General features: G+C 47.8%; 1 protein-coding gene across 4 annotated transcripts; it reads left to right on the forward strand.

Annotated features, from left to right (window-relative positions):
- Nucleotides 1–2,618: 2,618 nt before the first annotated feature.
- FRS3 (fibroblast growth factor receptor substrate 3) lies at nt 2,619–27,374 on the forward strand. Of its 4 annotated transcripts, XM_042849065.2 has the most exons (8): nt 2,619–2,800; nt 10,406–10,543; nt 11,710–11,798; nt 12,664–12,850; nt 15,522–15,704; nt 16,274–16,431; nt 18,035–18,333; nt 18,451–19,796. In XM_042849065.2, the coding sequence occupies exons 3-8, from the start codon at nt 11,733–11,735 to the stop codon at nt 18,956–18,958; spliced, it is 1,401 nt and encodes a 466-aa protein (XP_042704999.1). In that variant the 5' UTR covers nt 2,619–2,800; nt 10,406–10,543; nt 11,710–11,732; the 3' UTR covers nt 18,959–19,796. The 4 variants fall into 4 exon arrangements, with proteins under 4 accessions (XP_042704999.1, XP_042704998.1, XP_023966105.1 ...); XM_042849064.2 differs by having other exon boundaries at nt 2,620–2,800; nt 18,035–27,374; XM_024110337.3 differs by having other exon boundaries at nt 2,622–2,800; nt 15,522–15,683; nt 18,035–27,374.
- The last annotated feature ends 20 nt before the right edge of the window (nt 27,375–27,394 follow it).

Genomic DNA, 27,394 nt, shown 5'->3' on the forward strand with positions numbered 1-27,394 from the left:
GAGCTGCTGGGCCTTTCTTGACTTTCTCTGTGTATTTTCCGCACAATTTGTACAATTGCTGCCTCCTCTACATTCTCCTTGTCCATTCACTCACTGTCATTTGTGTCTATTCCCACAGAAAAGGAAGCATTTCAATCACACCTAAGCTCCCATCTACAAGACCAGACATTACAACACAACCATAGCGCGAAAAATTCTGCCTCGCTAGACAGAACCAGTCTGTGTTCTAAGCACGTTAAGGGAACTGTGCTACAACCCTGAAGATATAATCGTTTAGTCACAACCCTTTCACAGCGCTGTGCTGTTTGTTATTATTTGTACTCCAGAAGAGCCTGGAGGCTCCAAGTGCAACCAGGCCCCTGTTGGTAAATGCTGTACAAAACACAAAAGGCAGTTCCTGCCTATAGCATTGTTACAGGCTAATAGACAAAACAGAAATAGCTAGCAGGCACCAGAGAGTCCTGTGGCACCTTTAAGAATAACAGATGTAAGTAATTGGTCAGATGTATAGACCTAGTAAGTAATGCCTCCCTACTGTCCCTCTCACAAAGCAGCCCCCTACCATCCCTGTAGTATGTCTTGAACCATATTAGCTGCTTTGCAGATTTATTATGCCCTACTCTGAAGACTCATGTAGCACATATGCCTTCAGACGGCCCCCTCTGCGGGGGTGAATGTCACTGGGGGATCAGAAGCATGCCAACTACAGGCAATTTCCATCACTGCTGTTGCCAGCAGAAGTCTCACATTAGTTCCCCTGACTGGTGTGGACAAGGATATTTTGTCTGAGTCATGTTCAAAACCTGTTTAAAACATAAACCCACACGATCTCCCAGAGGTCAGGATTAAATTCTTCTCTGTTACACCTGTTGACTTCAGAAGAGCATTTAACTCTGAAGTTATAGAATAGGTTGGCTAGAACAATCACAGAATATGAGGATTTGGAAGGGACCTCAGGAGATCATCTAGTCCAACCCCTTGCTCAAAGCAGGACCAAACCCCACTTAAATCATCCCACAGATTTTTGCCCCATATCCCTAAATGGCTCCCTCAAGGATTGAGCTCACAACCCTAGGTTTAGCAGGCCAATGCTCAAACCACTGAGATATCCCTCCCCGCAAAACCCTGACAAAACTCCATGTCAATCATGTTCAATGATAGTTCAATCATGAACTATCCCTGTCCATAAGTCAGGGAAAACATGTTAAGCTCACCTTTAATTAGTTGTCACTAGCATTATTAATTATGATTATTATTTGTATCCCATGCATTCAGACTGCATGCAAAAGGAATTCTATTCTGAGAGGTTATGGGGATATTGTGAGCCGGTACAGGGCAACAGTTGGCTGGCGTGTGTACGTTTGCTATTTTAGTTGAATCAGGGAATATTGTACTTGGCAGATAAATGGCTGGGGAGAAGACATAGTGCCCTGGGAAATCTGTTGTGTGTGTCTCTCGGTCCATGTGCAATCTTTCCACCAAAAAAATGGAAAAAGCACTTTTTTGAATATTGGGCCAGAGTAATGGACCAGGTGTGGGCACTTTGCCACTACAGGGATTGTTCCAAATTAGGATTTAATACATGGCATCACCTTGCATTTCTACAGCATCTTTCATCACACAGGAGCCCCCAGGATTTTACAAACCATACAATTCAGAGATCACTATATATCCATGGAAAATACAGCCACTTCTGATAACTGTTTAATAGCAGACAACAATACTACACAGCAGTTTAGTACAGGAAGTGAAGAATACTGTAAAAATATAATTAATATTATCTAATCCGTAGGCATTTACCATGGTATGTGGGGATGAGCTATTATTAATATGAATTATTCTTTTATGTTAATATTGCAACATTACTGGCAGCTACTGGAGTGTGTAGGTATTTGAAAGCTATAAACAGGATATATGGCGAGGAAAAACAAGGACACACCTTTTAACTGCATCTAAATCCATGGGGATAAAGGGAGGTTTTTGACTGGTAGTATAGTTTGCTAGATGAAAGGGATGATCCGTCTGAAATGGGCGTGGGTGGTGTGGGGTTAGTGTGCACGGAGTACTGGCTGTTTTGTGTATACGGCGTGGGAGTGCACATGGGGTTTTGTCTGTGTTGGGGGAGCCTGCGTGTGAGCTGTATGTACATTGTTGTGGCATGAGCTGGGTGGGGTGGGGTTTGTACACTGCATTGTCCCTTCCTCCAGCTGCTTTCTCTCTTTAGGTGCAAACATTTTTAACTCAGCATCAGCTCCCCTCCTTTTCCCCCCAAATACCCCAGCTCCCCTCCTTCCATGGCCCCCAGTGCCCCAGCTCCCCCACCCACTCTGCCCCCCCAGGGCCAGCTCCCTTTCCCCTGTCCCAGAGCCCCTCCCTTGCCCCCCGAGCCTCAAGTCCCCTCACTCTGCCAAGTCCCAGAGCTCCCACACGCAGAAGCCCTATGTCCCCACCCCGCAGCTAAGTTCCTCCCCCTGCTCACTCCAAGGTCCCGCCCCCTCCCCGCCTCCCTTCGGAGCCCCGCCCCCCGCCAGAGGACCGGAGCCGCGTGTCCCCAGCGCCACCTAGCGGCCGCATCGCCTCCCGCTCGGGTCCTCCCAGCGAGAGACGCTCTAGGCTACGGCTGCCGGACTCGCTGCTCCCGGCGGCTCCGAGTCCGGGCCCGGCCCCGGCCCGAGCTGGGGTGGGGGGAGGGAGGCGGCGCTGGCGGGTCCCGGAGCCCGAACGGGGGCCCTACGGCGCCGGCCGGCGGGGCGGGCCCGGCCCTCAGCGCCCGCACGGCAGAGGCCGGGCAGCGCCGCAGGTACAGAGACCCCGCCCCGGCCCCCCCGCACTGCCCCCTCCCGGGGACCCCTCCCGGCCCCCCTGCTCACTCCGCCCCGCCCCCCGGGGCCCCTCCCCACTACCCCCCCGGGCCCGCCCCGGCCGGCACCTTCCCCCAGGGGTCCCCCTAGCCCCCCCTATGGGACCGCTCCTGCCCCCGTCACCCCCTGTCCCTCCTGCACTGACCCCCCGTCATCCCCTCCCTCTGACCCCCCAGCACCTTCTGCACTGACCCCCTCGTTATCCCCTCCCCCTGCCTCTCCCTGCACTGACCCCCTGTTATCCCCTGACCCTCAGCACCGCCTGCACTGACCCCCCGTTATTCCCTCCCCCCAACACCTTCTGCACTGACCCCCTGTTATCCCCTCCCCCTGCCCTGACCCCCTGTTATTCCCTGACTCTCACAGCACCGCCTGCACTGACCCCCCGTTATTCCCTCCCCCCAACACCTTCTGCCCTGACCCCCTGTTATCCCCTCCCCCTGCCCTGACCCCCTGTTATCCCCTGACTCTCACAGCACTGCCTGCACTGACCCCCCGTTATTCCCTCCCCCAACACCTTCTGCACTGACCCCCTGTTATCCCCTCCCCCTGACCCCCCCAACACCTTCTGCACTGACCCCCCGTTATCCCCTCACTGACCCCCCTCACTGACCCCCCCTTATTCACTCCCTCTGACCCCACCATTCCTCCTGCACTCACCCCGTTATCCCCTCCCTCTGACCCCCCAGCACCTCCTGCACTCAGCCCCATTATCCCCTCCCCCGACCTCCCCAGCGCCTCCTGCACTGACCCCCCGTTATCCCCTGCCCGTGACCCCCCAGCACCTCCTGCACTGACCCCCTGTTATTCCCTCCCCGACCCCTCCTGCACTGACCCCCCATTATCCTCTTCCACTGACCCCATGTACACTTTCACTGCTCCTACCTCCAAACTACCCCTTCTTACTCCTCAACTTACTGCTTTACAGAGCTCACACCTCCCCCTAATATCCTTTCCCTCATTATCTAGCCCCCCATGATTTACCTGTCCATCTTTCATCAGCTACCCTATCCCTTCCATCCCCATCCTGATGCTCCAAGAGCCCTGGCATCCCTCATTAAATATCCCTTCTCACTCACATGCCAATGGTTTCATTTTGTGCTATCACTAATATAATGGTCCCCCTCTTTAAAGCCCTCTGCCACCTCTTTTCCCCTTTGTAATTGCCACACAGTGCCCTAGCAAACCAGGGCTTTAGGGCATCCATCCTGCTTCCCAAGCCAGGCTTGGGGCACTGGCATAGGACAAACCTTGCCCTTTCCCTACTTTTTCACCACTCCAAGCCTCTGTAGTTTTGCTAGTTGCTTGTGTGATCAAGCATGGATTTGAGGGGTTCATTGACTGCACTGTGCTGTGTGCCAAGGGTTTTGTCGTAGGTTATGTCCCGTGGCACTTGGTGGTATCCTGTGCCAAATGGCGTTTCTTTGCATGCAAGGTGGCATCCAGGGGCAATTTTGCTGTTCTCTCTTCATTGCTCAAATCTCTTGCTTTTTGAATCATGTAATTAACAGTTTTCAGAGTAGGAGCCGTGTTAGTCTGTATCCGCAAAAAGAACAGGAGTACTTGTGGCACCTTGGAGACTAACAAATTTATTAGAGCATAAGCTTTCGTGGACTACAGCCCACTTCTTCGGTATGCATCCGAAGAAGTGGGCTGTAGTCCACGAAAGCTTATGCTCTAATAAATTTGTTAGTAATTAACAGTGTTTGCCTCCCTGATGTGTTGCACATAAGGGAGAATTGCCAACTTTCTAATCGCACAAAACTGAACACCCTTGCCTTGCCCCTGCCCTGCCCCTTCTCCGAGACTCCACCCCTGCCTTGCCTGTCTCTGAGGCCCCGTCCCTGCTCACTCCATCCCCCTCCCTCTGTCGCTTGCTCTCCCCCACCCTCACTCAGTCGCTTATTTTCATTGGGCTGGGGCAAAGGGTTGGGGTGCAGGCTCCGGCTGGGGGTGTGGGCTCTGGGATGAGGCCAGAAATGAGGGATTCAGGGTGTGGGAGGGGGCTCTGGGTTGGTGCAGGGGGTTAGGGAGTGGGTGCGGGGTGCGGGCTCTGGAAGGGAGTTTGGGTGCGGGAAGGGGCTCTGGGCTGGGGGGGTGGAGCTGAGGGGTTCGGAGTATGGCAGGGGGTTGAGGGCTGAGGCAGGGGGTTGGGGTGTGGGAGGGGGTACTGGTTCTGGGCTGGGGATGTGGGTTCTGGAGTGGGGCCAGAAATGAGGGGTTCAGGGTGTGGGTTGGGCTCTGGGCTGGGGCAGGGGGTTTGGATGTGGGCTCTGGGAGGGAGTTTGGGTACAGGAGAGGGCTTAGGGCTGGGGCAGGGGGTTGGGGTGTTGGGAGTGTGTGCGGGGTGTGGGCTCCGGGAAGGAGTTTGGGTCAGGAGAGGGTTCCAGGCAGGGGATGGGGGTGTGGGAGGGGACTCAGGGCTGGGGCAGGGGGTTGGGGTTTGGCAGCAGTTGCGGGGTGTGGGAGAGAGTTTGGGTGCGGGAGAGGGCTCCAGGCTGGGGCAGGGACTTGGGGTGTGGGAGGGGGTGCAGGAGCAGGCTCTGGGTGGCGCTCACCTCGGGGAGGCTCCCCGGAAGCGGCAACATGTCCCTCTGGCTCCTAGGTGGCTCTGCGCAGTGTGCGCTGCCTCTGCCCCAGGCGCTGCCCTCGGAGCTCCCATTGGTTGCGGTTCCTGGCCAATGGGAGCTGTGGAGCTGGCGCACGGGGCGGGGGCAGTGTGTGGAGCTCACCTGGCCATCCCTCTGCCTAGGAACTAGAGGGACATGTCACTGCTTCCGGGAGCTGCGTAGGGAGCCTGCCAGCCGCATGGAACCAGGTTTTTAATGGCCCGCTGACCAGAGCCGCCAGGGTCCCTTTTTGACCTAGCAACCCTAGTTGTGCAACTTTGCACGTGAGATTCCAGCAGAACATGGGAATTTGCAAGTAGGGGTGTACAGGATACTGCATTAAACAGACCATTAGATGGACGTGAGTCTTCTTAGGAGTTGGGCACAGGGAGACAGGAGTCTCTACCACTGGCTGTGGAGAGACAGGGAATGTTGGACAGAAATGTGAGATATTCAGGGAGCGGAAGAAAACTGTCAATTAGAGATGAATTCAAGTTTGGGGGAGTCCATGGAGGAGCATGAAGACTCACAGGGAGGTTTGGATCTGAATTCTAATGAATAGGAAGGCAGTGATAATTTTTGAACTTGGGAGTGATGTGTGCCTTGTTTCCAGATACAAATGGCTGGATTAGGCATTGCCTTTCACGCCGGCTGCGTCCGCGCTGCAGTTGGCAGGAAAGATTGCAATATAGACATACCCACAGAGTGGGCAATCTCCAGATTGGCATTAGAAGACACAATAAATAGGGGTTAAAGACTCCTGAAAGTCTGTGTCTTATTAACATTTCGCTCCAGGGCAGGTATCTGTCTTAACATGGTCTCTGCTGGTAGTGTCGTGCCAATTGGAAAGGTATTCGCTCACATGTACAATGCTGGCTGTCAGCTTGCAAACCAAAAGCTTTCAATTTGGTGTTATGCATCGACTGCTGCTAATGAGGAGTGATCGGCACTCCCCACCTGTGTGTTGCACATAAACATAGGGTCTTTAATGCTTTTGGAAACAGAACAAAGCAGTGCAGTACATTAGCACTGGAGATGCAGTACACAGTGCATATCAGCTCATTTGAGTTAAAGTGCATTTTTATTCGTAAGCTCCTTGGAGAAATTATCGGCCTCTGCCTAAAATTGTCATCTTTGTGTAAAACTTTAAAAAATGTCATTCTAAAATGAAGATTAGATTATTTCTCATCGACCACCCTCCCAGAAAAAGGAGCTATGTCATCATTTCACATGATTGGTTTTTAACCCACATTTCTCAAAAACATAAATATGAAAAACACAGGAAGAGATTACAAGGGGAGGAGGTGAAAGCACTATTGTGAATTATAGTGCTGGAGGGTGTTGGGTGCTGTCAGAGTTTTGGAGGTGACCACCAAATTCACACCCTTGGTAAGCTAAAGGGAATCCAAGAGTTGAGCTATGCACCGAGACACTCAATAAGAAGAACCGAGATATGAGCTGGAGAGGATGGAGTTTTGTATGTGGATGACTTTCCTTTCCTTAGTTTTTAAAAAACGTTTTGAAGATATTTTCTAAGGTAGAAACAGGAGTTAGGCATCCAACGTCCGTGGAAAGTTAATGGGAGTGAGGTGCCCAGTCCCCATTTTGTGCATTTGAAAATCTCCACCTTTATTGAAAGGTGACAGGAGTATCACAAGAAAATTTGCCAGCTGTGATTTCAGACTCTATCCCTCACAATAAGATAGGAAATGATATATATCCTGCCTTAGGCCTTTTGACAACCATGGAACCTTGTATCTTTTTGAGAATACTCCCATCCCTTGGCTGTAGGCGGTTCTCACGTTAGGGTATGTAGCTGGGAGAGAGTCTCCCAGCCGGGGGTGCTAGCTCTGCCTGGGCTAATGTGCTAAAAATAGCAGTGGGACTAGCACAGCACAGGTAGCAGTTCTGGGTAGCTACCTGGGTCCAAATCCTCCCGACCCTGTGGGTACGAGCTGGGGTGGCTAGCCCAAGCTGCTACCTTGGCGCAGCTGTTCAGGTTGCTATTTTTAGCATGCCCACTCAAGCAGAGCTTGGCTCGGAGGGGTTGGGAGACACATTTCCAGCTACAGTGTAGATACACTGTCACTGACCCAGGCAGTCACAGGTGTGCCTAGGGCTAGGACTGCTAGCTGGTTTCATTTCCCCCAGAAAGCCAATTAAGCTTAAGCATGGTGAGCAAGAAACCATGAGAAATGGTATTGTAGATATTTATATGCCAAAGACACAACTGACGTCTGGTCCTTTAACAAAGGATAGCAGCATTTTGCTTTGCTTGTGTATAGGCTATGGGGGATTTCAGCAGATGACTGGAGCAGCTGGTGTGGGCAAAGGGATCTGGATGATGGAAGCTCAGAAAGAGCTTTGAAGCACTTTAGTGTGTACGGTATGTAGGCAGGCAGTAAATAAGGAGGGTGCTTGGTCAACTAGGATATTCTCTGGATGTGTAGCATAGTCAGAAAAAGGCATGTTTTTAAAGGATTGCTCATTGAAGAGTAGAGTCTTAAGAATCTAGGTATCTGCATCAAATAGATACAACTAAAATCGTCAGCAACAAGGCATTGTCTGCAATGACTAGTTGACTAGGGAATCTCCAAAGATCATTAAATGGGTAGTTTTATAATCTCATTTTCTCAGTTCTGAGCCTTACAGCCTTTCAGTGGAAGCCCATAACACTCTATCGCAAACATTTTACAGAGCCAAAGAACTGAGTGACAGAAATACTAGTAGAGGGAGAGGAAAAACAAAGAGGCAAAGGAAAAAGTTGAAGTTTTCTACTGAGATTTAAAATAGGATGGAGAATTGATATAGTGGGAGGGCGGGGGGGAGAGGATGTTGGTAATGGCAGGAGTTGTAGAAGAGAAGGCTCCTTGTGCCAGCAGTGACCAGATTAGTTGAAAGGCAGAGCGGAGGCTGATGCTAGATTAGTGGGCAAAGTCTGTGAGGTCTGCTGGAGCAAGTTCATGGAGGGTTTTACAAACAAGGAGGCCAATTTTGAACTGAGTCATGAGCCTATGGAGTTACTCAGGATTGAGGATGATGTGATTGCATTGGTTGTAAGAACGCAGGCTGCAGAAAATTGCATTTTCTTGAGTTGGGAGAGCTGGGACAAAGAAAAGCCATTGAGAAAGTCATTGTAATAATGAAGTTGAGAAGACACTTAAGACGTATGTACTCTACAGTGGTATAAGTGGTGCTGCAGCTACACTTCTGCAATCCTGGAGAATAGATGTATGCTGCACTGACAGAAGGGTTTTTTCCATCACTAGTAACTCCACCTCCTTGAGCAATAGTAGCAAGTCGACAGAAGAATGCTTCCGCATCTACACTGGGGGTTTAGGTCAGTAGAACTGCAGAGCTCAGGGGTGTCAGTGCTGTAACTATGTCAACTTAAGTTTTAAGTGTAGATCAGGCTTAAGATCTGGATGAGGATTCATCAGAGGTAGGACTGGGGCAGTGGCAGACAGAGGTAGTGTTTCAGAGGTGTGATGGAGAGATACCCAGGTATGGATAAGGAAGGAGAAAGAGCAGAATCAAGTCTGACAGAGTTATGTACAGTGGAGGCAAATAGGATATTATTTGTTACTGTAATGGTCAAAATGTGCTAGCTATACATGGTCACTGCCACAACCTATACATGTGGGCGTGAGGATACTGCTTTTGCCCAAGAGAATCATCTTTGTCTCTGAACTCTTGCTAAGCTGGAGTGACTGATGATGAAACTGATTGTTATGTGCCAGAGCTTGAAATTTTCAATAGCATCTTCATTTCATTTACTCTTGTAATGTCAGGCTAGTTATCCGTACAGTTTTACTCTCTCACTCCTTGGACTACTAGATAATTAACACAGAGCGTCCTTTGGTAGTGACTGGTTCTGATTCTGGTGCCCCGAGTTGACTTTGAGTTCAGTAAACTAAAGTCTGTAATGCCAGTTTTTCCTATTACTAGTACGTGCATTTTCTATACACTAGGCACTTGCATTCTCTGAAAAGTACTGAATAGTTGTTTAGTTTTGTGTATATCTGGAATTTGTTCCTTTTATGATCCAAAATAGAATAGCTATTGTGTTATTTGCCCACTGGCTTCTATAGCTTCTTGCTCTCTGAACCTTGTTAGGAACCTTCTGTCTAATTCAGATGCAGACAGATTCCTAAAGCATCAGATACATGTGATTTCTAGTATCTTTGATGCTAATTACTAGTATTATAATTTATTTATATTGCAGTAGTGCCTTGGAGGCCCTGTAATGGATCAGGATCCCATAATTGAGGCAAAATTTGCCTTATTTCTGGAGATTAGTTGTCCAAAATTGCCCAGTGAAAAGAAAGTTGCTTGTGATCTTTGTCTGAAATTTCATTTGTCCATCTGCATTTCCAGCCCCACTTCATTTATGAACGGTGTTGAGCTAATTCCTTAATAGCTGCACACACATTTGGTGTGTTTTTGAAAATGCTTTGCAGGCCTTGTTCATTCTGCTGTAAATGGTGCAACTCCTGTGAATGTCTGTGCCTAATTCAATAATGACATTTGTTGGGTGGAAAATGGATGTAAGTGGCAAAGTAGGGTACCTTGTGCTGAACGGGCAAAGGAAGTGTAACTTACAAACCGAGAGGGATGTGGGGAAAAAAGCAGCCAATAGGAGGGAGTAAGCAAATGCTAGCTGCATTTTCTGTTGACCTACCTCTCATTTTGCTCACCCAGTGAGTTCTGGATTGATCTGTTTACACCTACATTCTAATTTACCCCCAAAGTGTGTTTTACTTGTCAAGTCCCCACTGGATTTGTTCATGCAGCGTGTTACATAAACTTACATTTATAAATTATTGCTTTAATTTATGTTTTTCTTAACTTTTTAGAAAGATTAATAGAGATATGATAAAAATCTATCTCTCTGTCTTTCTTTTCTCTGCCAATCTTTGATTGGATTCTTGTCAGGTGAAACATGGGACAGTTTCTACGGAACTCTAGGTGACTTCTTGACATCCTGGTTACCATGACACTCAGCAGAGGACTGTGGGAATAAAGTGGGAATCCCTCCCCGCCCTCAAAAAACCACCTAATGGCCTCAACTGGGTAAGAATCAAGTGAGACTAAAGAGATACGAACTTTCTTCTGTCCTCACGGATTATCTCAAAGGCACTGCACAAGGGCTAGGTCTACACCAGCGTTTCTCAACCTGGGGGTCGAGACCCAAAATTGGGTCGCCAGAATGTTTCAAAGGGTTGTGTGACAGCTCCTTTGGCTCCTGTCCCACAGGACTGGCTGGGCCCTGCTCCAGGCACTGCAACCCCTGGGGTCTGAGCGACACTCAGGTTTGGCCCAGCCATCGTGATGACGGGAGTCCGGATAGGACAAATTTGAGTGAGTGTCACTGCAATCCCATGAGCCAGGTCACAACTCCATTCATGCAAATTTGGTCAAGTCAGGGGGGCGGGGCGGGGCCAAATCTGGTGGCGCTGCAACCCCGAAGGTTGAAATGTCCAGAGCTGAGAACCAAGCCCAGCTAGCCCCACAGCACAGCAGCTGCAGGGGCTGCCGCTGTGGGGTGAGTGCTGGGCAGGACCTGACCGAAACCCTTCAGGGCCTCCACCCCCAGACTATTTACAACAGGCCATAAACATTTATGAATGGGTCTTGAGCCCGAAACGGTTGAGAACCGCTGTTCTACACTACAAACTCTTGCTGGCATGGCTTTGTTGGTCAGGGTTGTGATCTCTAGCCTAGACATAGTTATAGTGGTAAGACTGTGCTTTCGCTTGTATAAGCTATTTCCACACAAGCAGTGCCTTGCTGCTATACCCTCCCGGGATAGCTATACTGGTGAAACACTCCTAGTGTAGACCTGGCTAGTGCTTAAGGAATCCTTCCTCATTGTGATTAGTCATAAAATGGGTAGTTGGTGCCAAAACTCCAGAGTAACATTATTTTATGAACAGCTTCCGTAGCCCCATTGTATCACATTCGCTGTTAGTTGCTCCGTGAAAATATTCTTCTATTAGAAAAATCCCCTGGTGGTGTGGCATTGCACCCTGGCATGCATACCCACTCCCCCCTTCCTTGAGGGCATTTAACGTCCAGTACACTTCCAGGGCTCCACTGAGCCATCCCTGCCTTTGCTCCACCACTCTAAAAGCCTGGGTCATTGGTTGGGATGAAACAATAATTACGGATCAAAAACGCGAATGAAATTATGCCTTTATCCTCTGTTGTTGTTTTTTTCTCCCGCACCCTCCCTCTAGGGCTCACCTGGTATGCTAACGTCATGGGGAGCTGCTACAGCTACCTGTGCAGAGACAGTGTCCCAGACAACCACCCCACCAAGTTTAAGGTAATACCCTTTATCCTAGAGGGAAAACTCTGCAATTGACAGCAGCCACTGAGAATCAAGGCCTGCAAAGTTCAATCCAAATTTCATGGAACCTACGCATTAAAGCCCTTTCTCTTATGGGGAAATTCTTCTATAGGGAAAGATTTGCAAATGTGTTGCTAATTTTTAAGCAGGGAATCCCCTGCTTGCTGGTTCCACCCTCTGTCGTGTAGAAGGATTTGCGTTGGCATCGAGATTCAATCTCCCAGTGCCAGAGAAGAAACCGATGCAATGAGAAGGGAAAATTAGATGGCTCACGTGTTGTGGAACCTTTCAAATTGGGCCCAAGTCAGTGGGCATCAAAAGTTATCACCATGTGGTAGCTATTTGGTGGCTTGTGTGAAATGAGTCCGTGTGTTTCAGCCTAATTGGCTGTAAACAGGTCTCCACGTTGTAAAAGCACCAGCGCAGCCGGCAGTGGTTGAACCATTTGACAGTCTTAGCAGAGAGGCCAAGAATTGGAGAGAGACTGAACTCTCCTCTTCCCACTCAAGGGTGTCTCCTCCCCCCACCCCCCCAGGCCTGTGTTGAGGCACATTAGCTGAGCTGGTGTGGGGCTGCAGTCTTCAGGGCTGTCCATGTCGCACCTTTCACCAGCAATGAATTCACACCCAAATGACCTCCCCCTATCATCCAAGAGCAAGGCATGTTAATGAGTCAAGGGAGAGAGTGCTGGGGCTTCCAGGCAAACTTACATCTGTCACAGGGATTGGACCTGCTTTGAGCAGGGGGTTGGACTAGATGACCTCCTGAGGTCCCTTCCAACCCTGGTATTCTATGATCTCCTGTGTTGAGCCTCCTGATGTGAGCTTTGGTGCCTCTGCAGGTAACAAATGTGGATGATGAGGGTAACGCGCTGGGATCTGGGATTATGGAGCTAACGCAGATGGAGCTCATCTTGCACACACACAAGCGCGATGCTGTCAGGTGGCCGTACCTTTGCCTGCGCCGCTATGGCTATGACTCCAACCTCTTCTCCTTCGAGAGCGGACGCCGCTGCCAGACTGGACAAGGTGTTGTGTCTTTTGGGGGAACAAACCTGTCTAAAACTTTCAGTTTCAGAATGCTGGAACTGCTTGGTGCTGATTTCTCCCCTGCTTATTACATCTGGGAAACCTGCTTTATTCCCTGCTTCACATGCACAAGCGATAGCACACCTCTAGGGTACTGTAGTGTGTTTGCATGTGCATTTAATACTCCCAATTAAGACATTAATGTTGGAAGCTTGTGACTGAGGGCAGAGCCATCATGTGGTATCACTCTTGTGGCTTATTGTGGCTCACTTGTTTATATTTATAGACTTAAAGTAATTAGGCTATTGCCTTGTAAATGCACAGCATGGAGAAACACATCTAGAATTGGCTCTCATTATATCTTAAGGTAAGCAGTTTTGGAGTGGGATTTCAATTGGATCAGAGACCATTAAGGAAAACCCAGGGTGGCAGAAGAAGTTAGTGATTCTGTGGGCTTACTCTTCTGTGTTGGTACTGAGGAGGTGCTAGAAATGCCACCTTTCTATGGGATGTGAAACCAAGGTCCCCCAAGGTGCTTTTTGCAAGGATGAGGCTGTTGGCTCTGGTTTCCTAGGCATGTTTCAACTTCAGATATTTGCTTTTCAATGCACGTCATCATCTATGTCCTCTGTACTACTGTCTGCCAAGCCTCTGCTCTGTCTTCGTTGAGGTCCTTTCTAAAAGGCTTGCTTGTTCCACAATGACCCAAAAAAGTGAGTCAATGTTAGTTTTTAAAAAATCCTGTCCTCCTCTGTTCTGGTCTTTCCAGTGCATTCTGTCTTCTCTGTCTGCCTTGTTTAGCAGTACTACTACGTTTACTGCTTTTTATCCATTGATCCCGCAGCACTTTGCAAGGTGGGGAGAGGGTAGTTCCAAAAGTGCCCCATTTTTTTACATATGGGGAATCTGAGGCACAGAGATGACGTGACTCACCCAAGAACACCCCATTCAGTCAGTGGCAGAGCTGGGAATAGAGCCTATGTTTCCTGATTCCCACTATTCCATGCTGCCTGTTAAACTGTAAGTTTCTTGGCATAAGGACTATTTGTATATTACTTGTAAAGAGATGAGCATATTCTTGGCACACAGCAAAAGAAAAAAAAAATCAGGTTATGTCCCCCAATTAGCATCGTGTGTTGAAAAGTCCTCTGATATCTGAATAAAGTCCACATCACTGTTCTGCGTCTATTTATAAAGTATTGTGTGCATTTACAATGCTGTGTGCTACTCTTTTATAATATTTATATAAATAGGATTTGCCTTTAGTGGAATTCCATGCTTATCGGTTGTCAGCAGGGTGGGACCTGTGGCTTTTTGTGTGTGTCTACTTTGCCTTTTGCAGGATTCAGATCAATCGTTGGAATGCTGTTACGTTTACCTGGGTTTTCTACGGAACTCTAGATAGCACAGATAGGGTAGAGTCATTCACTCTTCACCTACAAAGAGAGCTTTCAGAGGGCACAGGTTAAGTCATCCATGTCCTCTATATGCAAAGATAAATTGTATGGAAGCCATACTGTTTTGATCTGCATACATTTCCTCTGGTTCTTTTCCTGTTCATAGGAGACTTTCTCACTTAATTGATTTTATTTGGATCATTCCTCCCTAGCCCCAGTGAATAAGACAGATGCATATATTTTCTGGCAAGAATATTTTTCAAATTTTTCTTCAGAGTAGCAGCAGTTGTTGCCATGCTGTTGTCCTTGTTGCTATGGCTTTTGTGCATTCATTTGTGTGCGCACCAGCATGTGATTGGTTAGTTCTGCACACGTTGGCTATTGGTCAAACTATTTATCTGGGGAGCCACCGTTTAATCTGATACATTTTAAAAGTGGGGTGCAGTTGCTCCTCCCTTCCACATGCAATCCGGGTGCCCAATCCAATTCCCCTTAGAATCAATGGAAAGACTTCATTGACAATGGGAGTTGGATCGGGCCCCAGGTAAAATGAAAGAACGGAAATTACAGGTGAAGAATCTCATCTGTCACCCAGTATACCATTCTTATCTCCAGCAGAGTTAACTAATGTAAAGTTGGCATTAGATGCACCAATTCATGGATCAACTAGCAATGGTGGTGTTATGTTTCTAGTGATGTAACAACAGGACACACTATACAGAAATATCGCCTCGGGGGTGTTTAAATATTGACAATATCTTACAAAATATTTCCCTGTAAACCATAAATTTGTGTGTAGAGAAATACAGGGCTTGCCCAACAAGCTCAGACGAGTTGTCAATTTAATTCAGTATCCTGTTTGAAATATTGTCTCACACCATGAGCTTTAGAGGAAAATGGAAGAAGCTTCATAATGTGTAACAACGGGCATATAGAGAAAATTACTTCCTAACCCCAGACATTTAGTATGTGACTTGTACCCTGACTTGTACCCTGAAGCATGAGGGTTTATACCTCTTACAAATGTGTGTACTATCTAATGGAAGGGTGACTATTCCCATTACCTATATAAATGTCTGATCTCTTTTTGAATCCTGCCAAGCTCGTGACCTTATCCTGTGACAGTGAGTTCCCCAGGTTAATTGTGTTGTGTTAAACAGAAACCCTTTTCAGTCAGATTTTACATTATGTTGCTTTCCAAGGACTAGACTACACTCTTATTAAACTAAGGTTGTACTCGTCTCTCCCCACCCCCCGTCTTTGTATTTGCACAGGGATATTTGCCTTCAAGTGTTCAAGGGCGGAGGAGATCTTTAACCTGCTGCAGGACCTGATGCAGTGTAATAGTATCAATGTGGTGGAGGAGCCAGTCATCATGACTAGGGGCAGTCACTCCACTGAGCTGGAGCTATCCCGGACACCCCAGACAACCAACAGTAAGGCTTCCAGAGTACTAGGTCGGGTAGAGGAAGTTTGTCCAAGTTTATCTCTGTGTTGGGTGCTGGTCTCCCAGCCAAGGCTACATTCCCCAAAGCAGCTGATGTGAGCTGTCTGGCCTCTGAGCTGGGCCCTCGAGTCCACGTATGTTCTGTGCAGCATGCTTAAAGCCCCACTCGTTTGCAGATGTGATACCTTGTTCCCAAGGAAATGGGAACAAAAACTGCAAATATCAACCTCATTCTCCGACTCCAGTTGGATTCCAACTGGAGCTCTGCCAAGTGGCCTCTTTAGAGATCAGCGGGCTCCTGAGGGAAACCTCAACTAGAAGAATGTGTGTTTGTTTCCCACTTTCATAGACGTGACTTAAGTGCTGGTAAATTTAACCTGGGGGCCTAGCCTGCATATTTACAACAGGCATACACACGGTAGGAGCCTTTCCCCGCCAAGCAGGCTCTGCCTTTCCAGCACGTCTGTTTAATAAGGCCCTTTGAGAAGCTGGCCCATGGTGCAGATGCAGCCGCATCTGTACGCAAGGCCAGTGTGATGCTCTGCCTCTAAAGCACGTCTCTCTGAATTCTCCCCCCAGCTCTGGGATACACTGTTCCAGGGTTCCCCAACGGATTCCACAGCTTCCCTGGGGAAGCCCCATCCTACTCCACGGCCCGACACCCTTCCATGAACAGCTTGAGACACTCCTCCATTGGGGAGGACTCCACACATGCCCTCATTGGGCCGGATGAGCAGGTAAGCCCAGGTCTCCTGATCTCCATTGCTGCAGGGAACTCATAGCATGTCGTCTTCTCTTCTAGGATTCTTGTGGGGTGCGAGGCTCACGCATCTGCTCAATGTTAAGGAAGCCCAGAGACCCTCTTACCTTGTCAGTTGCTCCTTCTTGGCTGTTTTACTTAGTTTCACTGTTGCAAATTTGCACCCCTGTGACTACTTGCTGGAACAGCTGCTCGCAGCGAGGACTGGGTGTAGCTTCCCCCAGCCATCAGTAATGATCTGCCCCTTGTTTGACAGCAACATGCAATTCCCTCCTGAAACTGTATGTGCTGCTTCCACATCTCTACCAGCCCCAAGCTAAACTCTAGGCTGGATACCGGAACTCAGACCCTTGCATGGTGTTGTGCTGCCACTACATTGCTTGGGCAGCTGATCTTTGTTCTCTGTGTTTAGGCTCATAGGATTTATCATGCTAGATCAGTCCATTACACCCTGTGTCTTGTCTCCATCATTGTCTGATAGCTGGTGCTTCAGAGTCACACAAACCGAGGCAGGTGTGGGCTCCTTCCTCACGTCATTTCTGTGTCCTTGGATACTTTATATAGACCACTCAAGAAGATATCTCACCTTGCGTAGATGGAAATTCATATGCTCCACACCAGAGTTTGAACTCAACTTGAGACCTGTTTAAAAACGTGTCATAGATACTTTGTTTTAAACCATCTCATGTGCATAAGTTGCTCATGTTTGAAAGGAGCCTATGTGAGGGCAAGTCTGTGCTACAAACTTTTGCCAGCACGGCTGTGTCAGTCGGGGTGTGATGATGCGTGACCCTGGCTGACAAAGCTGTACTGGCAGAAGCCCGTACGCTAGATGTCGTTGTACTGGCAAAACTGCAATTTTGCTGGTATAGTTCATTTTTTGAGGGGGAGGGGCTAGAATAAGCTTTTCTGGCAAAGCACAGTTTTGTTGCTATAAGCTGCATCTACACTAGGAGCGCTTTGCTGGTGTAAAATACCAGTATAACTATACCAGCAGAGCACTTCTAGTGTAGATCTGGCCTCAGGCCCCAGAGAGCCCACACGTCAATCCCCTGATTAATAGTGGCTCTGATCCTAAGAGAGAGGCTGGGGAGTTATGGGAGACAGGAGCAGAACCAAATCAGGCCAGATTAATGGGGAAGCTTTAGAGCCATATTATGTCTCCTTTATAATATGGCATATTATAGTTTCTAGATGAGCAAAGATGCTGCTCATCCTGCCCCATAGAAACTAAATTCACATCCATGAGAGAAAACAAAATTCATTCCTGTCTCCAGGTGCTGGGTGTTTGGTTTGCAACAGTCGATGTGTAAACATAATTTTACCATAGCTGCATCCCTTTCGGTCAAGTTTCACTCCCCACTTTCTCGGCACACTGCCCCTCCAAGTTTTTTCAGCCACCAAGACTCCTCCTCCCCCACTTTATCAGCCACCAGGCTCCTCACTCTCCACACTCACATTCTCAGCTGTACTCTCACTCAATCCCACCCCCTGTATTTTTGGCTCTGATCTCTTCCTATCATTGTCCCCCCTTCCCAGCATCACCCTCTGCCTCTAAAACACATCTTCTCTCCCTGCAGTCCCACACCTATGTGAACACAACCAGTGGCGAGGAGGAGATGAGGGGCCGGCACTGCATGCACTCGCTGCCTGAAGTCCACCCTCCTTTTCTGCACGGGAACCACAGCTGCTCTCTGGAGGACCGAAACCCCCAGGTCTTCCTGCAGCCGGGGGAGGTGAAGTTTGTGCTGGGCCCTGCCCCAGTTCACAGGCACATGGTGAAACGTGACAGCTCCTGCCGTTACTATCGGGAGTGCGGGGGGCACATCTGCGGCCCTAACAACAACAACGAGTGCAAGGATGAGTGCCTCGTGCCCAGGTGCGTATATGAGAATGTGAATGGCCTGCTGCCTGCTGGGGGCGCATCTCTTCGGCGTGGCGGGCGCTTGAAACTCACCCGGGAGGACCTGGGCTTAAACAGCTGCTCTCACCGCAGGACGCCCCTGCTGAACTACGAGAACCTGCCTTCCTTGCCTCCTGTGTGGGAGTGCCAGCCGCTGCGGCAGGACGAGGACTCTGGGGACACGCTGACTCCTTCTCCGAATGGCTACCCCGAGCCGGACGAAGGTGACCCCCTGCAAAACTACATGAACTCGGAGAACGCCGCACTGCACAGCGGCCTACGTCGGGATGACTTCTTGCAGCACCGCCACAACTGCACACCTAGTGTCTTCAGCTTCGACTTCCGCCGGCCCTGCCCGGAGCAGCAGCGTCAGCTCAACTACATCCAGGTGGAGCTGGAGGCTGACCCCCACAAGGGGCGCCAGAGCCTCCAGGTGCCCTGCACCCCGCTTCCTGCCGCCCACCCAGCCAGCAGGATGGACTCCTACGCGGTCATTGACCTTAAAAAGACAGCAGCCATGTCCAACTTGCAGAGAGCGCTGCCCAGAGACGATGGGACTTCAAGGAAAACCCGGCATAACAGCACCGACTTGCCTCTGTAAGGGAAACACTGCGTGCAAGCGCTGCATTGTGGCTTTCGTACCTGCCTTTCAGTGTATCGTGTAGCGTGACTTTCGTTCTCTATTGCCCCGACGCCCTGTTAACCCTATTGCTCAATACAGCATCCTGGGATAGCTCCAGCAAGCGGACTTTACAAATGTCTGCCTGCCTCTCTCCGTTCCTCCCATGTCATTTGTTTCTAAAGCCTTGCAGAGTAGCAGAAAACGGTCATTTATGTATTTATTTATTTATTTAAGTTATTTTGTGGGGTGCCAGCATTCGAAACGGCACCAAGCGGAGTATAAATGTAAAGAGGTCATTCGTGGACCAGGGTCAATCCCCCTGCTTTCATGTCATCCATGTCGGCAGCCTGTGGAGAGAAGACAGGGGGAGGGATAGCTCAGTGGTTTGAGCATTGGTCTGCTAAACCCAGGGTTGTGAGTTCAATCCTTCAGGGGGCCATTTAGGGATCTGGGGCAAAAATCTGACTGGGGATTGGTCCTGCCTTGAGCAGGGGGGTGGACTAGATGACCTCCTGAGGTCCCTTCCAACCCTGAAGTTCTATGATTCTATGAGAGGGATGGAGAGAGTATTGTGAGTGTTTATAAAAAAACCCGTAGGAGCAGGGGGAAAGACTGGGAATGCAAGTGGAGTTTGAGGTTTGGGATCAGGGAGCCCTTGGTGTGTACTTATCTGTCTGCCTTTTTTGTGGATATTCAGAAATGTTTTCCAGCTGTCGGTTTATTTATTTGTTTTATTTTTCTATCTATTTATTTTATTTTGTAAACATTCTTTTGCACCAAAGTTAAAAGTGCCAAGCCAGTGGCAACATGGAATGGATCCGCTTGGTGTTCACCTCCTTTTTTGGGGCGGGGGCTGGCGGGGCGGGGGGGGGGGGGAAGAGGGGATGATATGGTGAAAAGGGTGCTTTGTGGAACTACAAATGGGGAAAGCGTAGCTGTGACTCAAAGCTCAGTTACCTGGAATGCACTATATTGGGCTGGTGGGAGTGACTGCAGAAAACATGGAAGTGTCAGCATAGCTGCGAGGCAACCAAGCTTGGAGTCATATCTAAGGAGCAGTGCCTACTCCCGCATACCTCGCTGAGTCCACGTGAAATAATTGACTAGTGTTTTGGCTAAATGCATGGCTCGTTTCCTTGTCTTGTAGACTCAAAGGACTAAATTGAGCTTTACTGTAACTCCATTGGCTTTGATGGTTGTAACCAGTTACCCCAGGGCTGAATTTGATGTGAACCATCAGGCCCTTCTGTAAAAAAAACAAAAACAAAAACAAAAAAAACTTGCGCATGATGTTCTACTTCTCTTCCACTGTGGGATGTTCCAATGATAACATTCTGTGTATGGTTTCACTTGCTACAGGCCACACCAATCTTTGCAGCATGAGGCATTCACTGATTCCACTTTGCTATTCCCTCTCATTTCTATGAGATGTAAAAGAGCTCTTGGAATTATATTCACTTCTGCCTTATTGTTTTGAAACTCCCTCACCCTCTTCCACAGGATTGGAATCATGCCATCCAATTCTCTGAAAGCTCGCTCAGGGTTGGCAAATGGAGCCATCCAAACCTTCCTATGATGTCCTTGCCATTGGTATGTTAACAGACTAGAGTCAGTGAAAGGGAAAAGCTGGTTCATCTGCTTATATCTCGGCCCTGGCAGTCACAAGCATAATCTATCGATTTCTGAGATTCTTTCCAGCGCTAACAAACCCAGCTTCTTTTCAGTGCTGCCTTGAAACGTGAGTCTTTTGGGAGCAATGGCAAGGAATGTAGCCAAGCCCTACAAATAAGTAAAGCTGACGGGTATCCATATAATCTCTTTACCCTTAGGTCAGGAATTCCTCCCCATTTGTAGAGTTATGATTCTTCTCATTGGCTTGGTATCTCATTGGGGGGGGGAGGGAGAGCTCGGTGGTTTGAGCATTGGCCTGCTAAACCCAGGGTTGTGAGTTCAATCCTTGAGGGGGCCACTTAGGGGGTCTAGGGCAAAAATCAGTACTTGGTCCTGCTAGTGAAGGCAGGGGGCTGGACTTGATGACCTATCAAGGTCCCTTCCAGTTCTAGGAGATTGTAATGCAGATATCCTATCCTAATACCAAACACCACCACCACCTTCAGAAGTGAGTGAGTTTTGGCAAGCCTTTGACCTCTTGTCTTCCAGGCTTCAGTCCAGCTCTTATTTTTGTTCTATAACAGAAGCTAATTATTTTTAATATATGAACTGACTTTATTTATAGGGAAATTGTCACATAGTTTATGCCCCACATTTAGGTTTCATTGGGGGTGAGGAAGAATTTTTTTTTTTTAAGTAACTGTATAAAAATATTTTCATGAACAATCTCAATGAAGAGGCTTTTTTTTTAAGGGTTAAACATCACCTTCCGTTGTAGCTTTTGCATCTCAAACATTACAGCACTGGACAATGCCTGAAAGTCTTTAGCTGAAACTGACTAACTGCTGAATTTAAATTGACTTGTCTAGTTTTGCTCACCCAGCTGAGATGTGCAAAACATCCAGGCCAAAAAAAAAAAATATATATATTTGTAAAACAAGTCAGGATATAGGTTTTGCTAAATGTGTGCTTGATCTTGGACAGAATGTCTTTAAAAGTCACAATACGAACATATTAGAGTTACATGGCAGCTGTTGCTGCAAATGCACTGTATTAATGTATCTGTATTCATGTAGGCCTTGATCCAAAGCCCATCGAAGTCAGTGGAAAGACTCCCACCGTCTTTGGTGGGCTTTGAATTGCCCTTTTATGGGCAAATGTTGTTGCCTATTATAGTGCTTCATTGGACCAATCCAGCACTCACTGAAGTCTGCTGAATCCTTCCATTGACTTCACTTGCAGCCCGGATCAGGGTCTATTCTAGGAATTTCTTGTTAGCATTTGGCATGATGAACTATCTAGTTTAGTGTTGTTATGACTAGGGATGTGGGGAACCTGGCACACATCCACAGCAGTAAATCAAGTCCTCTAATACCTTTATCCCTTCCTCACTTCCTCGTTGGTCTGTAGCAAATGTATTGATCTAACAGGTTTATTCAGTTAACGGAGAGGATAAAATGTTTTTGTTTCCCCACATCTAAGATGGGTTTTAAAAAGTGATTAGCGGGGCTGTTCACAAAATAATGTTGGTCACAAATGACCACCAAGTAAAAAGTGGTCACAGGATAATAGTTGCCTGCTGCTAGATGAGTGCTCTTAACATAGGGATAAAAGAAATAGCACTTCTCTCTGTCCCGTATTCTGCTTAGTCTACATGAACTGCAGACTTTCAGGCCTTGTTCTAATTATGCTAACAAGCATCTTTAGCAGGGCCCTATCACAATTCCACTGATCAGCAACAGTTTTCTGAGAACTAGGTTAATCAGACCATGCTGTGATGCACCCACAAGATGCCCCAGCTGGCTCTCTCCCCATTGTTGTATGTAGCATGATTTTTTAACCTAATTATCGGACCTTGCGTCCATCTACACTATGACAGTATTAGGGGATCTGGTTACCACATGCCTGTCACCCGCACAGTGAAAGCGGATCTTGTAATGCAGATGGGAAATGTCTGAGGCTTTAGCCTGTGTTTGGTGCCCTGTTTACAGCTGTATTTGTAGTGCAGATGAAATGGAAAAGTCGCTGTCCACATTGGCCTGGGAAACAGCCCTAGCAACACCTACGTTGAAGAGGAGTTCTTACTAGCATGGTGTAAGTCATAGTGTGGACAGTCTAAGCACCTTTGAGAGTAAGGGGGAGACAGGAAAAACCAGTATGTGACAGGAGCCATCATCCCTGTTGTATTGTGGTAGCTCCACTCTGTTGTGAAGTTTCCTGCATTTGCTGGTGACTGATCAGATTTAGAAAGTGTGCCTCTCTTTAAAATTGGAAGTGGCCTGGTGGTGGCAATCCTAGGACTTCAGGATCATCTCCTGATGGAGATGAAAGGCTGAGAGGGAAGGATGAGAAGGACTGAGCTAAGAAAGAAGATCCTATAAGCTATTTGTTATGCACTCACTCATTTGGCAGATGGTGCTAAGGCACTTATAAGGCTTGTGCCATTTTCTTTCAGTAAATCACGGGAAGTGACCTCAGGTGATGTGGGGCCCAAGCCTATGAATCACTGAGCATCCTCCACTCCCACTGAGTCTCATTGCCTTGCCGGATCAGGGCCTTGGAGGTTTAACAGCAAAGCTAATCTAGTCCCAGACAAAAAGGTAAATTTCCCCATTCTGCCCCATGTGGGCTTGCTATTGGCTAGAACCACCCCAAGATCACAAAGGACTCTTGACACTACTGCAATAGCAGAAGAGGACTCCTTGACCATTGGACCAAATTCCTCCTGGTTGCAGCCTCGTTAGCATTGGTAGGGTTACACCCAGGATCAATATGGTTCCCGGCATTGGAATAAGATATCTCAGACCCTGTCCTTTCCCATCGAAAGGGGAGGGGCCTTCATTGCCTTTTGGCAGAAACATTGGGTTCCTTTAAGTGTATCCAAAGCCACTCATCTGTACAAGTGAGTGCTTACCTGTCTTTGGAGAAGTCAAATCAGGTGTAATGTAATAGGTGACGCCTGGGGCCATGTTGTAGAGTTTGCTGTCATAGTGTTCTCTCTCTAGAGTGGGGGAGTTGGGAACAACCAATATACCTGAATGAGTATTTCCAAAACTCAAAATGAGCTGAGAGGCTGGAATAAATCAGACGGGTCTCTTCAAGGTGATGTTTGTTAGCAACACAGCTCTGTGGGGCTTCCTCCCCAGTGCATCCACACAGGCTGAAGCCCCTAATGTGCCCCGGACTGCAATGCCATTCAAATGGTCTAGTGTCTAGTACATGGGGTTGGGATTAGGGCGATAGGTGTTTAATTATTGTCTCGGCCTCAGACTTCCTGGATGACCCTGGGTAAGTCACGCTACCCTGTGCCTCAGTTTCCCATCTGTGAAGGGGAATAATACTTCCCTACCTTCCAGGGGCGTTGTAAGGCACTTGTGGTTGGGATACTATGGTGATGAAGGCCATATAAGTACATAGAGATTCTGACACTTTGACTTGGTTGCCTTATCAAAGCTATAATCCAGTTTATAGTGGTTGATAATGAATGATGCACCTGCTAAGGAGGGGAGATGAAGTAGCTAGAAGTTCTCTCATCACCGAGGTTATAGAAGAAGCCTCTGATTCTATCCTGGGTGGTTCTGATTTAGTACATGTGTGGTTTGATTTGGAGTTTGATTTTGCAAATTGCCATCTGGCTGTGTCTTGATTTACTGTCTCTCGAATTCTCCATTCCTTATGGCATCCTTGGGTAAGAGGAGTGCAGTGTTTGACTCAGCAGGCGTTGTTCATGAGAAGTTGCAGGTCTCATGAAGAGGTTCAAGAGAGAAGTGCCAGGGGCAGATTGGCTCTAGGTGATGGCTGAGTAGAAGTGAATTTACAATTTAATGCTCATTGGACCCATGTATCCATAGCACAGAAGGTCAAGTGCAGCTTTCGAGCTGGGTGGGAAGACTTCAGGGGACAGAGAGAGAATCTGTGCAGGCAAAGAGGGAGAACCAATTGGCCACATTGTGAATAGATAAAGGCTTCTTAAGGTAGTTAGTCATCTCATGGGCTTGGGGGAAACACAGCCCTGGTCACCTGACTTGAGTTAGCCAGGAATGTATTAGACCAGTGGCTCCACTGCTCTTTCATTCTCTGGCAGCTTCACAAGGGTGAGATCTCCTTCCATGGACAAGGTCCTCTCCCAATCTCTGTCCTGTTGCCTCGTTTTCGACAGCCAGGAAAACAGTTCATGGAGCGCAGCGTGAGCTCTGCTGCATTAGAGCTTCAGGGACCGGAAAAAGAAGGGAAGCCCCTGTTGATGAGGTTTCAATGTTAACAAGTGTGGTGTGGTGTTATCCAGCCTCATAGCTTCCTCTAGTGGTCAGATGTGGGATATTCTCAGGTAGAAGATGGGAGTTTTCAGTGGCAGGTTGAACAGGCTTGGACCTTTTTTATTTGACTTTTCCTCACCACCAAGTTCCTTGCTCTGTTTGATTAGAAGTTGCTTTGGATAATAGATGGTAGGTAGCCTGTAATCCAGTGGTAATTCTGTTGGAATCTCTTATCCTATGATTCTCTTTTGGTCTGGAATTATTTATGTTTATAGAGCACCATTGGTATTCCTGACACTGTTACAGATCTAAAATAAGACAATAATGCCCTGAGGAGTTCATAATCTGCAGGGAAAATTCAGCCCTGCTGTAACTCCACTGACTTCAGTGGGGTCACACGGGAGATGAATTTTGCCCCAGTTATCCTTGTTAGAAACCTTCTAGTTCATGACAAGAAAACAGGACATCTTCTCAGTCTATATTTTCCTCCCTACCATGTCCTTTAAAGGTTGCCTTTCTTTTCCTTGCACATCTTGCCGTGAGCCTTGCAAGGAACAGATTATTGGACTATCCAAATGCCTGTGCACCTGTATCTTGGATGTGGATTAAATTAGGAACCATCATCCACATCCCAGTGTCTCCCCTCCAAACATGCTGTGACCACCTCAGCTAATACAACATAGGCAAAAACCAGAATGTTTCATCTTTTGTAGTGGCCTTCATAAACCTTGGTCTCAAGAGTCAAAGGTGCTCTCCAAAGCATTATATATCTGGCTGGTGTCACACCTCTGGACACAAGGAGCTCAGCATCATAAATGGGTGAGTACCTGCCCTGGAGACCCTGCATGTGCTAACACAAAAAGGAATTAGCCCCCGAACTGAATTGGCTCCATGATAAGGAACACATCATCTCTTAAGGCTTGTCCTGTGGACGGAGGGCTTCCTCTGGTATCGTCCCTGCACTGATCTGTTCTGTGTGGGGCTGATAACATGGAAAAGACCATGTGTCCCCAGGAGGCTTTCGGCTTGAGGAGATTTTCTTTAGGTTTTTGAGTGGCTTAACTTTTTAAGTGTTTTTTCTTTGGGTTTTGAAGTTAGGCAGGTGGACTGCCTCTCCCTCGACATCTATTTGTGGTTGCCAGGGAATAGGTCTAATCTGAAGGAGCGTGTCTATTTTTAGCTTGTTTTACACAGCCTAGGTGCCTACTTTTCTCTCTAGGAATGGAGAGGAACTGTAACGCCCTTGGTCTGAATGCTAGTAATAGTTACCTGCCTTACAATGGTATTGTGAGGATTAATTGATGTTTACAGAGTGGTTTGAACACGAAAAAAATTATACAAATATTTTTATGTAAGCCACTGTGTCCACTGGAAAAAATTTCCCAGCTGTTGCTGTCTTTATCTCCAGTGGGAAGCGGCTGTCTAAATACCTCTAACCCTCAGAATCTCCTCTCTCTCATGCTGGGAGGGGATTGTTTCTGTAGCTCTCATGCCAGAGACCCCTGTGCCTCACACTAGGACAGGTGAGGGTATGTGTGTCTCGAGCAGTCAGTTGTTTCTGTTGATCCCTATGTGCAGTGTGGCCACTGGCTAGGCCTTAAGAGACTTGGGTTCTATTCTCAGCTTTGCTGCTGGGTGTCCGTGGGAAAATCGCGTCACCTCCCCATGCCTCAGTTTCCCCATCTGTGAAATGAGCATAATGATACTGATCTCCTTTGTAAAGCACTTCAAGATCTGTGGATTAAAAGCGATATACAAGAGCTAGATATTATTAACATAAGTTCTTAGTCATCTCCGCAGCCACTTCCCACCCATTTTCCGTAGGCATGATGCTACCCAACTGCATCTGCCTTCACCCTTACTGTGCAGTATCATTCATCAGTTGCTTAGTAGTAATTTCAGCTCACCTGTTATGGCAGCCTGTCTGTAGAGTTTGTCTTCCCACCAAGCTTGGTTCATCTGAAGCTGAGTGCTGTGTGTAGGTAGCTGAAGGGGAGTGGATTCCTGCTACCAAACAGGACCAAAAGGGAAGAAGTTAAGGGATAGGGTAGGCTGGAGGTTGGGAAATGAAAGCCAGGGAGTGGGTGTGGGGAACATGCTGGTTCTAAAGAGGGGATCCTATTTGTTTCCTTCCTTTGTGTGTGTGTGTGTGTGTGTGTGTATGACTAAAGTCAAAAGGCCCAGGCACATCTGTGTTGACCTCAAGCTCTTATCCTGTGTGATTCTCCTCGTTCTTACTTGTACTGGTGTCTTTGATACTAAATATTTCTAACTTGGCGGAAAAGCAAAGGCACTTCGGGGCTCTGGTCACCAGGGATTCAAAGCTGCTCTGTCCATAGAGATCGGTCTTTCTGTGTAATTACTTCTATGGGTTATTACTATGGATATCCATTCAGTCCCTGTTTATATTTCATCCAGGTGTAACCTTCAAGGCAAAGAGCCTTAGTGCTGTGTGAGCTGAGGAGTGCTCATGTCTTACTCTAATGTGTACTAAGAATGTATACAGAATAAATGGAATCTGACGACTATCTGGTGGAGGGTGTGGCTT

This window comes from Chrysemys picta, chromosome 4 (assembly GCF_011386835.1).
Source record: "Chrysemys picta bellii isolate R12L10 chromosome 4, ASM1138683v2, whole genome shotgun sequence".
NCBI classification, from domain to species: domain Eukaryota; kingdom Metazoa; phylum Chordata; order Testudines; family Emydidae; genus Chrysemys; species Chrysemys picta.